The following is a 14014-nucleotide window of genomic DNA, read 5'->3' as shown; positions in this document are numbered from 1 at the left end:
GAGATTAAGGAAAAGAGGTGTAAGAATGAAGCCTTTTAAGGGGAAAAAGAGAAGCTGGGCTTGGGGAGATAGTAGTGGACACTGGCAGTGTAGGAAAACCTCCACTCCCTTATCTGACCACACTCCTCTTGGCAGCCACAAAATACAGCTAATGTAGCACTGTTGAAGGGAAAAAAGTTGATCCATTTTTGGTTTCTTGGCCTGAAAGAGATTTTTGACTCCAGTACTGCTGTTTGTTTTCCTCACTAGCAGATGACTGTGTGTGACTCCCAGCAACAGGATCTCTCAATCAAGATTCTGGTTCACTAAAATGAGATTCAGACAAACCAATGTCAGACAAGATGATGGAAATGTGAAGCAAGGAAATATAGAACCAGATGGCTAAGATCAAAGTACTTATGTACACAAGTTTTTCAACATGATATACAGAAATAGTTTATAGCATACAGTCTTTGCATGATTCCTATCCAGATTGCTGTTCTGACAAGTACATCTGGATCATTATTTCCTGACAGGTTTCTGTGGTGGTCATCATTTGGATCTGTAAAACAAATACTATGGATTTGAGCTCTAGAGGAGTACTAAAAAAAGGAAGCAATACCATTTCCACTGTACAGGTGGAGAAAATTGTATTTATCCATCCAGCTTTAAATTGCAAGGGAAAGAAGAATTCAGATAAAATAGAATAGTTCAGTTGGAAGAGACATAGCACAATCATCTTGTCCAACTGCCTGTCCACTACTACCAAGTAGTCTAGGACTACCTGTAGCCCATGGGAAGAAATAGGCATCTTCAGAGGTAAAAACGGTCTTTACAAAGATGTCTTTGAGAGGATATGGGATATCGTAGGACAATCTGTGTCATTGCTACTGAGGCTGCCTAGCTGATTAGCTCAGGCTGGAGACCTTGCTTTTAGCTGGTTAAAATTAGATGAAACACATTGCACCTCAAGCACATGTTGGTGCACATGAGGGAACCAAGATTCATAACCACAGGATCATCCTTTCCTCACTCTTTGAGCCACTAGGAAGGGTTTAATACCTACTGTTTGAATTCCAAATGAGCCTTTTGTCAACTACCAGCAATTTGGAGACAGCAACACCCATAGGAAAAGTGATAACAGTTTGCTGACACAAATAAATCTTAACCTTCTTCTCACTTAGGGACTTCTTATCTAGGAAATATCGCTCTTCAAAAGTCTGGGCTTCTTTAGTGTGGAGCCCACACAAAAAGGGAGGAAAGAGAAACTCAAGAGCGCAAAAGGCTTTCTCTTCTTTCCACCCTACTTTCCATATTAGCACTGGTCCTTCATTGAGGTGCCATTCTCTGGGGTATCCCTTCCAGTGATCAAGCTGAGCTGGTCAGAAGGTGACATTTGCTTGCCCATGGACTTCAACTCTCTTCCCTTGAGGTGTGATTCAGTTCTCCAGGAGGGTCTTTACTTTAGCTGTCGCAATGTAAAATAAGGTGTAGATAACTGTTAGTACCTATTTACTTTCAGCTTCGTGAAATACAAGTCGCCTTGTCTTCCATGAGCTTTAAAAATTTGCAATTTCTTGTAAAAAGGATAATTTACAGGTTGCTTCCATCTTCTTGTTAAGAACTGCTACTGTAATAGTGAAATGATTTGCTATTTTACAGCTAAACTGCTGCTTAAGTGCTAAACTTTTATTTACTCTGGTGGGTACCCTTATTTATGAGAACTAAATGCATTTCAAGGCCCTTCTTTATTTAGCTGGAATACATAAAGTCTTTCTGTTAACTCAAGCAAATTTTTAATTACTATTTTTAATAATTAATGGAACATATTACCAAGGGGTTCAGTATTATAATTCAGCTCTCTTTGTTCTTTTTCTTTTCCTCTTTTCTATAGAGGAGCCAGTTGAATCGTATGAACATCTCTCCTTAAAGGTTTTACGTGCTTGGGAGGAAATCCCTGGAGCTGGACACAAACTGGTCCCAGAGCACATTGAGACTCGGCCTCTCTACCATAAGGATAAGCCAGGCATGGAGCAGGTAGAGCAGCTCAGAGGTGGTAGTAATGGTAGACCCAGGAACAGTTTTCATTTCCTTCAGTTATTGTGGTTTCTATTTGTAGCCACAAACTTACAGAAGGACCCAAGTGTTGCACCATACATGAAACTTCGTACCGTATCAACCTGGAAATTGTCACCCATGTGTGTATTACCCAATACACAGTAATCACACAAGTGTAACTGCTTATTTTCATTATTTTAAGTGTTTAAGTTTATTAAATTAACAAAACCTCTTCTTATATTTGAAATTTCGTTCTTTTTTTATTGTTCATCAAATACTATTTTTACATGGATTTTACCTTGAAGCTGACAATGTTTGAGCTCTATTCCTGAGAAATTGAATGAGTATGTGTATGAAAAAAATATATTGTATAGAAAGTTACATGAGAGTAAGATGGTTGATGCTCCAAGACAAAGTAATGGTTTTGGATGCCATAACTATATTTAAAGCCTTTTAAAGATGTTTGTCTCTTTGATTTCAAGGGTCGTGTACAGATGTGGGTTGACATGTTTCCTAATGATATGCCTCTGCCAGGACCCCCAGTGGACATTTCACCAAGAAAACCCAAAGGGTAATACTCTGTGCTTTCTCACAGCAATAACTCTTCAAAGACTGAGTATTTCTTAAGTGTCTGGAAATAAATAGAAAAAGAACTATTAAAAAAACCTCTCCAGTCCAAAGAAAAGTATTCTTGGGTTCATATGGCTTCAAGTCCAACAAGATCACCTAGTTTGGTTTCCTCTGTTAAACAACTCAAAGAATTGTTGGTGATTTTTTCAGCAGGGGCTATCACACATCTCTTTTAGAAAGATCCTTTTTCATATAGAGATTACAGGTGGCTAGAGGCAAGAGTTTCTTAGTAATTCAGATGTTATCATCCACTGGTTGAGCTGAAAGAAGTAATTCTGGTTTCACTACCTCTTTCAGTGAGATAACTTACTTGACCCTGGTTCAGTTCTTTAATCTGATGCAATAGTATTACACTTATTGGATTTCCAGCACTTTGTTCAAAGATAGATCAAGAAACACATAAAGCAGCAACAAAGGGGCAAGATCTGTTTGGAAGAGCCTTCTTTCAAATTTCACATTTACTTATGCTGCTTTAAGTGCAATAGTGTGCATAATTCTTCAAGCTAATTGAATGTTTGTAACTAAAATACAAAAATGAGCAACAGAGTTCTCAGCCCATCCTATATTTTAGCAAGGCCTTTCCTGAGAATTTTGTGTCGGAAGCAGCATCAGATACTATCCCCATATTATTTATGTTAGAACAGGATACAATATAACAAAAATGTGTTCCTTTTCCTTTCCTTTTATGAAAGCCAAGATTTGACAAAGAAACTAACAATCAAAAAAGAGTCCATGTAACATTTACCTCCTTTAGACCATAACTTTCTATAAAACCCATTAACAACAAGCATTTTCCAATCCCAAAAGATTTAAAGCTAATCATGCCCACAAAACCATTTTTGTAGCAGGGGAAAATACTGTCAAATATTAGCTACGAGAAAAAAAACTAAAGATGCAAACATAAGTTACACATGTGGCTGAGAATTGCATATTTGCTGCATCAAAACGGGCTCCAGGCTCCATAAGACTTCAAACACTTTGTGAAAACATCTCTCTCTTTTTGACAGTCCTTGGCTGAACAAGGCTCTGATGGAGCATTGCAAATGCAAGTTTCTTTGGCTAGTGCAGAGGCTTGGTTTTCCCGGTCAACACTTCCTTAAAAGCTCCATGACTTGATAACTTCTGGTTACTTCTGGAGCAGAGTATCTGGTAACTTCTGCAGCATATTTTTTCACACCCTGAGATTGAGGCTATTTCCAAGACAAAATGTGACATATCAGAAAAATCATATGTTGGTGTTCTCAAACAGCTTTTTTGTCTTTTTTATTAATTTTGCAGTTCATACAATGACTCAAGGAATATCTCAATTTTTCAGTATCAGTTTTTTATGTCACCTGCAATATCTGTATTTCAGTTCAACCTTTGAGAGATATGGATGGATGACCACCATAAATGTCTGTAGATAGGGAGTGGAAAGGATGGGAAAACTTTAATTCCTTTTACTGTTGTTTCTAAAGATGATTGTACTTGTTTAAATGAAAATATCTCTAAGCAGTCCTTCTCTTCCCTTTTAATGCACTAGATTGCAACAAATGCAATGTTTTTAGGCATTTCTTCTGAAAAGCACCTCTCAGGGAATTCTAGTTTTTATTAGCAATCTGATCACTGTTTTGAAGACTACTCTGATGATGTTGTCCAGATCAACTTTGCCTTGTTTCACTGCAGCATTTTTGTGAAAAGAATTGAAAATAAACAGGTATATAAAAAGCAAGGAATTTTCCACATCTCCAAAGCTGGCAGTGACCCTGCTGTTGTCCATCCTACTCCACGAGCTGAGGGGAACCAACACTCACAATCTATCACTAAACTCTTGTAAATAGAAGAGTCCTGAGGCTGATGCACAAATACAACATTTCTCACTTTATAAAAGCATGATTTGATAGAGGTTTGCATTAGTGTCTGACTAGAGCTTTCTTTTTCAGCTATGAACTGCGGGTAATTATCTGGAATACAGAGGATGTAATTCTGGAAGATGAAAATATGTTTACAGGGCAAAAATCAAGTGATATCTATGTAAAAGGGTAAGTTCTTCAGCACTTCAAAATAACATGCAGTATTTCATTAAAAAATCAGAGGAAAAAATCATGTGGTGAGAATATTCAATAAACTCTTCAGTGACCGTGGCACTTTCTCTAAACGCCTGCCCAAATTACTCACCTACGTTGGATACTGCTTTCTTTTTATTTTGTTTCTCTTTTTATTTCTTTTTTGTTTCTCTTTTTATTTCTCTTAAAATAAAGTAGCTGTAAAATGACACCAGTTGTTAGTTCTTACGCAGACAGAGATGGCACAAGATGAGAACAAAACTCACGGTTTAGAAAACAGAGATCAAGCACTTACAGAACTTGAACTGTGAGAGCTTACACAGATGCAGAGAGGTTTGACATAGTCAGAGAAAAGGGTATTATGACCACATGAAAAACAAGAAAACAGGTGTTTGCCAGGCTATTTCTATTGGAAATACCTTTTAACCTCATGAGGGGAGCATGTCTGGGTGAATGACCATGGCCAAGCTGAGGAGAACATCGCATGGGATGATGCGATTGTAGCAAGTTACTTCTTAATTACTTGCCTCTTTTGGAGTACTGCTTTGCACTTTCTGCTTCTGAGCAGGATTTGAGTGAAGGTACCTGGTTGGAGGACATTTTGGCAAAAGTGGCAGTATGAAGTACTGAAAAGCTCAGGTACCAGACTGATCTTAGATTTTTCCATTTTCCACTACTGAAGAGCAGGATAAATGTGCCAATATGAATTGTCTCATTGTGGAATCCAAGAAAAATCTGAATTTGTGGAGCACTAGGCATATGGCAAAATGAATTTCCTTAAAAACCTGATGCAGTATTGCCAATGACCAAATGCAAAAAGAAAAGCTGAAAGAGGGAGCATTGGGGCTAAAGGATCAGGAAAGAGAGGATGTTTTCCACTTTGCTGGTTCTGAAAATCACATGAACATAATAAGATATCCAAAGTAAGCATTAGGACAGGACAATCTCATAGCAGGTCTTACTCCTGTGTGGGAAATACCTACATGAATTTTACCTCCATTAGTTCTGACCTGGGGCACCAGGAATATCACCACACCTTTGGAGCAGGTGATACTGGCCCAGATAAAGTACACACCAATACAACCATTTGGCCCCAGTGTGCTACAGGTGCAGGTATTGCACACAGTGGCTGAGCAAACCTCTCCTTGCGGTTCCTTGAGAGGAGCTGGTCTGAAATCACTGGTGTTCACAGAGATATCTCCAACTTAGCAATGAACTAACATCTTCAGAGCAGTAGCAGAGTAGCTCTGAGAGCATGAAACTGAGGAATTAAATAGGGAGCCAGCCTTTGTGCTGAGTTGTGTGATAACACGAGGACATCACTATCAATGCCATAGTGGTCTTACAGGGAAGCCAGGAGTGGAAAACTTTCTGCTTCTGTGCCTTAATGATGAAGACATGAATCTCATTATGTTCAGACAGTGCCTGTGGCACTATATCTGTCATCATGCATGGATTTGCACTTGGGGCAATGCCATGTTTCAGGTTGTTACCATTTTTCACAATTCCTTATTGAAATATTGGGGCTTACAGGGGAAAAATCACTCTTTGGATACAGCACAAAAATGCTAATGTTTACTCAAGCTGTGAATAATCATCTTTGGAACTAAAACATACCTACCTGGATCATTACCTCCGTGGAGCTCTTCAGAGGAGAAAATTATGCTTAGGAAAACGCTGTCCTTTTGTACCGTAGCACATCCAATATCGTGCACACTTATGCAGAAACCAAGAAAAAAATCACAAGAAACCCCAGAGAGACTTCTCCAGCCATACTTATGCCACGTTTATACCTCCAAACGGCAACTGCGAACAATTTAAGCTCCAATACCAAGCCTTGAAATCCGTCTTGGGACATTGACATGGAATTTGTTTCTGTGGCACAACATGAATGCAGGTTGATTAGTACTGGATAAATGACTGATACTGTCATTGCCTGTCCTAAAGATGAGGATGTCCTGGCCAATAACAAATGACCAACTGGTATTTTGGGGTCTGATAGAAATGAAAATACTGTTCTCACTCTCAGCTTTCGATCACCACAGGTCATTATGGCAGCCTCTGCCAGTAATGCACAGCTGGGAGGTGGTTGAGATCCCCAATCCAAGGCTGTTGCTGCATATGTTGTTCAGTCCTGAACAGCATATTGCATCTTACTGATTAGGTAGGAAGTAGTAAATGGTCCTGCCTGTAACTGTGGCAGTAAATCTGCATTATATGGGAAATCTATTGTTTTAAATGTGTCTTAAAATGGCTTTTGGTGGTCTTTGCAAACACATGCTTCTTCTTCCCAACACCCCCCACGGTAACGTTATCCATGCAGGAATGTCCTGGGAAGGTGTCCTGAGGTGTTTCCCATTGGCCTTACTGATTAGGTAGGAAGTAGTAAATGGTCCTGCCTGTAACCAAATAACCACAATTACAATTCAAGCTCCCTTGGTGACTGATGCTTTCCCCTGTGGTTCCTGTAGGTGGATAAAGGGCCTGGAAGAGGACAAACAGGAGACAGACGTACATTACAATTCCTTGACAGGAGAGGGCAACTTCAACTGGCGCTTTGTGTTCCCGTTCCACTATCTCCCAGCAGAGAAACAAATTGTGGTTAGTAAAAGAGAAAACATATTTTCCTTGGAAAAGACAGAACGCAAAATACCTGCAGAGCTGGTACTTCAGGTGTGGGATTTCGAAAGACTCTCTTCTGATGATTTCTTGGGTAAGTATGCAATGAGTCTGCCTGAACTTCACCTGAGGTCTCAGCAGACCTGTGTTTTGTAGAGGTATGTACAACATGGTGTCTGAGTCCCAAATTCTGCTTGTCTTTTTCTGAAGCACCACATTGCAAACTTACACGTGTCTCGGAGAGTCACTCAGATAAGATGATGCCAGGGCAATTAAAATGAATGACTGACAGTACAGAGAGATTCTCTACTCTGATGCTTGGGCCCAAGCTGCTGCATTGCTCTATGTATCTCATCTGGAAACTGCTGCTTGAATGCTTTTGTGTCTGTCTGGTCCCTGAGTGTTGTCACATTACTTCTTCCTCCAGGTACTCTTGAATTGGACCTGAATGGGTTCCCTCAAGCAGTAAAGACAGCCAAAAGCTGTGACTTAGGAACAGTTTTGGCAGCAAGTGAAGAAAACAAGATCTCCATATTTCAGCAGAAGCGTGTCAGAGGCTGGTGGCCTTTCATCAAGGCTGGGGAGCTCACGGTAGGCAGCTCACTACAGACGAGCAGCTTTTCTCTGGGACTGATATGCTCTACTGAGATCCTGAAACAGATAGATGCTAATTTTGGATATGCCATCTGAAGAACAGCCACCACTGGCAATCTGTAGGAGTCCTCCAAATGCTTTAGTGATTCTCCATAGATTTGGTTCAGAAAAACCCAGGCAACCAGAGCACTTTGTACTTTTTTTTTACTTTCTTCCACTGTTTGTCTCCCAGCACACTGGATGGGTAAAGTGGAAAATCAGGTGTTTCCATCCAACTTTATGTCAGCTGAAGAAATCCAGGAAAGGATCTCACCTGATTATTTATTTCTTTACTGTTTATGTCTAACTTCAGCCTAGGCAAAGGAATTGATTTTGGAGTCAACCATTATTCACCTTGCTAGTGGCACATTTCAAGTAGAAAGAGCTCAGTCTCCTCTTCTTGTTGCAGTGTGCTCAATATTTTTTGGTATAGAGGAACGCAAAGGACAATGACAGCTTCCCCATAACTCTACAAGACTTGTTATGTTAGAAGAATCCTCCTAAGAAGAAGGAGGATTTGTTGCTGTCACACAAATTTTCATCTACCTGAAGCCTCTAGCATAACAGGGCTTGCAGCAGGGTGTGAATCTCACTCAGAGTGTACCTAAACATTTCACAAAATGACAGAATTGTTAGGGTTGGAAGGGACCTCTGGAGATCATCCAGTCCAACCTCCAGTCCAACCCTAGGGAAGGAAACCCCAAACTGACGTGCCTACATGGCCATGACATTTTGGAAGCTTGAACTCAAACTTGGGGAGCCCTATTCTAGAATTAGTGTGGTTTTTAGGTGCATTCAGATCCCTGTGGGGACACAGACCAAGAGCTACAAGCTACATTCCTGTAGTACAACCTCTACAAATTCACAGGCTTTGCTCCTTTATAGGGGATCTCCCACTGTCTCTAGAATGTTCATTGATTCTCTAAGGGTTTTCCTAAACCTCACCATTCCTTCCTATTTCTGTCCATTCCAGCGACAAGAATGTTTTAATAAAAGATGCCATCTTCAAGTTCATTGCCTTCTTCAAACTGAATGTGACTGTGTGCTTTTCAAGGATTTAGTGAATGAACTCCACTCCTAAATCCCTGCTTTGCTGCCATTTTCTCAGCTCTAGTACAATTGATTCACTTTCTCACAGTCTACGTTCATCTCTTGATGCCCTTGTCTTCCACATTTATGCCTTTTGTCTGCATATTTCTTTCAGCCCCATTCTGTGCTGAATCCCAGCCCCTGGGCATAGATCAACACTTTAGATTAACACCTTCCACAAATTTATGGGGTAGGAAAATAACAAATATATGAAGAGCCTTTTTCTGGTTTTAATCTGTCACAGATTTTATGAAGTTGATTTGATTTACTCATTCTTCATTGTAACTGGAATCTTTAAATTTCAGAAATCTTCACCTTTTTTTTCCTTTGGCCTAATTAAATCTTTAGTGGAGACAGCGCTGAAGAACAGACCTGATCCCTGAACAGGGAAAAGGAAGAACCTCTCTGTAACCTAACACAGACAGAAATATTACAACAGAAATATCAACAGATTTGTTGCTGTGAGTGCAAGGGAAAAAACAAAAGTTTAACCCACGTGTAGGAAGATCTGACTTCCATAGCAGAAGTTGCAATTTCTACTATGAGTCCAAATCACTCTTATTACATATTCCCACTGCAAGCTGTGGGAGATCCAATCTTTTATAAGTAGTAATATTCTACTGGTCACTCAGCAAACTTTAATGACTTATCACAGTGAAAACAAGCACTAAAATAGGAGTTATACTCCATTATGACTTTTCTGAAATCTAGAAATTATCAGTAAGTTGGTGCTGAACAAAGTTGTCCTTTTGTTACAGCTCTGAGTATCATCTTCTGGCCACCCATGAAGAAAAAGGGCTCCGGACCACCCTGCTAGGCTGCTATTCTTTTAGCCCAAACAGAGCTCTAGGACTGCATGATATTTCTGCGCAAGGTCTTATTTCCAACCATCTTCCTTTTGTGAGCTGAGACCCAACAGCTACACTGCTACAGCACTTGTGGCTGGCTGAATTTCCCCCTGCTGATGGGCTACATCTTGTCCATGTCAGCAACTCAGCTTCCAGCTTGGCCATTCAGATCTGCCAGGATGTGTCATAGAAGATATATCTTCTCAGATTAGTTATGTTATAATTTAGGAAGCAGAAACTACGTTTACGAGCCTGGAAGAAAATATTCCACTTCTCTTTCCTCACAGTTCTTTTGCATAAGTGAGGAATCTGGTGCCTGGGCTTTCCTTTGTGGTTTCTCTTAGACTGCCGAGACTATCTTATTTTCTTTAATCAATTTCCTTTGCCCTCATTTGGTTTCATCATTTCTCCACAAAAAGAGTCCTACTGTGATTTAGTAATAATAACCCAAGATTGGATGCTTACCTGTGATGTCTCTGATCCAGGGCAAGGTGGAAGCTGAGTTTCACTTAGTCACAGCAGAAGAAGCTGAGAAGAATCCAGTAGGAAAAGCTCGAAAGGAGCCTGAGCCCTTGGAAAAACCCAAGTGAGTATGAGTATATTCATTAAACAGGGGAGGCAGCCTGGCTGCTGGCACTTGTAGCTGGCATTACCTTCCAGGTTAGCTGAATAGCTGACCTGGCACATGATAACATCTTAAATCATCATAATTTACAGGTATACCCAACACCTCAGTTTGGTCACCTATGAAGATCAGATGGCTTATATTTATTATATTAATAATAGAACCATTTAGATTGGAAAAAACCTCTCAGGTCGTTGAGTCCAACTGTTATTCTGGCACTGCCAAGTCCACCACTAAACCATGTCCCTAAATAACATATCAACATGTTTTGAATACCTCCAGGGATGGTGACTCCACCACTTCCCTGGGCAGCCAGTTCCAATGCTTGATGACCCTTTAAGTCAATAATTTTTGTCCTAATATCCAATATAAACCTTCCTTGGAGCAGCTTGAGGTCATTTCCTCTCATTCCACTGCTTGTTACTTGGGAGAGGAAGAGGCCATACCCCACCTGGCTACAACCTCCTTTCAGGTAGTTGTAGAGAATGATAAGGTCTCTCCTGAGCCTTTTCTTCTCCAGGCTAAACACCCCCAGCTCCCTCAGCTTCTCCTCATAAGACTTGTGCTCCAGACCCTTCACCATCTCCATTGCCCTTCTATGGTCATGCAAATGATATAACTTTGAAATTGTTTCTCTATTTTTATTGTACTTCATACTCAAAGGATGAAGATGCTTATTTTTCATCATAAGACTTTTTAATGAGGACATTTTAAGTAGTTTAGCAAAGGCAAATTATCTAGAAGGAGCATTTTAGGTTTCATTATTTGTCACATTAAAAAATATCATTGTCTGAGATTTTTTGCATGTTGAGAAAAGGTACATATACTCTATTTTGGTTCAAGTGCTTTGTTCTACTAAAGTAATGAGGTACATTAAATAAAAAAGAAAAGAGAGAGAGAGAGAAATTGATGTTATATTTCCTGCTACCAAAGCTTCTAAAAATCAATTGCTAATCATAATGGTAATCATCACACTTTCTGTTTAATTTTCTTTGTTTGATATATATCTCCTGATAAACATGAAAAAAGAGGAAACAGCATAAAGGAATTGCCAATACCCTTTAAAAGGGTGTAAATTTATCCTGAAAATTAGAGGTATCAGAGACTTGTTGAAAACTAGCCTTGGAAAGACTTTAATCAATCATTTCACACAACATCTTTACCCAAAGGCAGGATGAGCTATTCCTGACACATGTCTGCCTCAAAGATTCCCAGCAATAGAAACTAAAGCACTATTTTACAGAGGAGCGAGGACTGGGATAGCTCTGAAATACATGTGGTGGGAAGCAATCAGCATAGGGAGTTTTAAGAAAGAGTGTACTGTGCAACAGAAGGATTACTTGTCCAGGAGGTTGTCAGCAGGTTGCAAATGGCACCATCGCATTTTCCTCTCATTTTTTCAGTCCCAGCTCATGCACCCCAGGCATCCTGGGGCCCACGTCTTCCCTGTGTTTTCACCTCATGGGCATTTAGTTCACAAATGTACTGGTGGGCCAAAAGGTTGTCACTAGCCTGCTGGCCCCTTCTCTGCTGCACACTCAGCCTGGAGATGTTTTGATCCAGAAGCCATAAAACCAGTCTTCCTCCAGATCTTGCAATGAGTAATCAGAGGCTCCACATCCACATTTTTGTGATGAAATACACAGCCAATACATGGCTCAATGCAGTTCTAGTCTTAATTAGATATGTGACTCAATTAAATCAAGATTAGGGTGGGGCTAGCGTCAGTCAACACTACCCATCTCAGAAGCAAAACATTCAGGTTCCTTTTGTAGCTGCTCATGCGCAGGTGGGAGAGTCAGCCCATTTACCTGCCACATATCCTGGGATGGGAGCTGGGGAAAGAGATGGCTTGTCCTTTAGAAGGTCCTTCCTCTGCCCAGACAGCCCTCGACTGACCAGGCCAGGCACTGAAGTTTTAAAGTTGGGCAAAATAAATCCTAAGGTTACTAAAGCAATATCAACTTTTGAATAGTAAAAACTAATTTAGCTAGACACTCACTTACTGGGAAGAAAACAAACTGGTAGTTGAAGATGCTACATGCCTCAGTTCCATCAAAGTTTAAAGGTATTAAAGTTTACCAGCTCAGTGCCTCTGAGTGATGGAATATGTGGTTCATACCTGCAGAGTAGTCACAATCAGCTGAGAGATAACTGTTGCTGCCCTTCAAATGAGTCCTCTTCAGGAAGGAAGGGATCTCAAGGAGCTTTGTGTCAGGACTTCCAGATCTCTATGCCAGTACTGTAGGTTTTACTTTTTTTTTTGCTCATCATGTAGGATCACCCAAAGAAGTACAGAAATTTTCAGATTGTTTTGCATAATTAAGTTTTTTTTTTAATTAAGAAACAAAATAATTTCAAAACTATCTTCTAGGAGCTGTAGACAGTAGCAGGCTCTTTAATATGCCAGAGCAAAGGTGGACGAAGATTAAATGTCTGCGAACTAGAGAGAGAAACATATAAATGAAAAATAGGGTGCAATGAGTATAATTTCCTGCTGGCCAAAGCACCATGAGGTTATCCATCTCTTCATCTCTGCTGATCCAGACAGGATGCTTTTCCGGATGCAGTCTATTACCATAAATGCACTGCTATAACTGGTACTGAATTCTATTGCCTACGTTGCAAAGAAAACAAATTAAATGAACAACAGTCTGGGTTTTTCCCTGCCTTTAAAGGTTTTGAAAAGCCCTTCAGCAGATGGAACATGCAGACTATTCTTCAGAGTATCCAGTTTTTTAATAATTCTTTTTAACCTGGAGGGCTTACTTGTTGATTTATTTCTGAGTCATTTCCACCTCAGTATAAAACACAGTCTTTAATTAAAAGATATTCAGTTGGCCTTTTAGATTTGCAGACTTTCTGACACATTGGCATTCGCTTCCACATGCTGAATGCTGAGTTCACCAGAAAACTAAAACATTACTTAAATTCCTGAAACAGCTTTCTGGAGTGAGACACAGCCATAGCTCTTTGTGACCTTCAGTTAATTTCCTTCTCCTTATTGCTGCACCATCTGCACAGTTACAGCAACATTGGATAAGAAAAACAACCTGCCCCAGTTTTGCAGGGGTTAATGTTGCTCCACACCAATGTATTCATCAGGTCACCCCATCATACAAAGCTGACAGATGTTGCCTTGGGTAGGGCTGTTGAAGTCAGAGGCAGAGTGCCCTCCCAAGCTGAGTGGAATGTCAGAGGAGAGGCTATGCCAACATTTCTCCTAAGAAGGACGCTGTTTTCCTCTCTGTATGCAGTCAGCTTTGTTGTACAGTGTGAAGAAACTTCTGCTTATGGAGGAGAATACAACATGGGGCAACATTTGTTAAAAACCTGGTGTTGTGGGATGCAGATATTCTCCACTAGAAGAAGGTGGGTCTTCTTCATGTACACAGGAAAACTACCCCAGTTTCACCTTATCATCGTTTCCTGTTTTCAGGGGGGCTCTTTTAAATTTCCTCCTGAAAATACACCATTTTCCAGCATAT

General features: G+C 40.1%; 1 protein-coding gene across 1 annotated transcript in view; it reads left to right on the top strand.

Moving 5' to 3' along the window:
- The window catches only part of FER1L6 (fer-1 like family member 6), a 72146-nt gene that overhangs the window by 57409 nt on the left and 723 nt on the right, over positions 1-14014 (top strand). The window contains exons 35-40 of the mRNA XM_032691204.1: positions 1874-2016; positions 2520-2608; positions 4590-4688; positions 7184-7425; positions 7759-7922; positions 10387-10487. Coding sequence (XP_032547095.1) covers positions 1874-2016; positions 2520-2608; positions 4590-4688; positions 7184-7425; positions 7759-7922; positions 10387-10487 — 838 coding nt within the window. The remainder of the gene's footprint in view (positions 1-1873; positions 2017-2519; positions 2609-4589; positions 4689-7183; positions 7426-7758; positions 7923-10386; positions 10488-14014) is intronic.

This window comes from Chiroxiphia lanceolata, chromosome 1 (assembly GCF_009829145.1).
Source record: "Chiroxiphia lanceolata isolate bChiLan1 chromosome 1, bChiLan1.pri, whole genome shotgun sequence".
NCBI lineage: Eukaryota > Metazoa > Chordata > Aves > Passeriformes > Pipridae > Chiroxiphia > Chiroxiphia lanceolata.
This window is presented reverse-complemented; position numbering and strand designations above follow the sequence as displayed.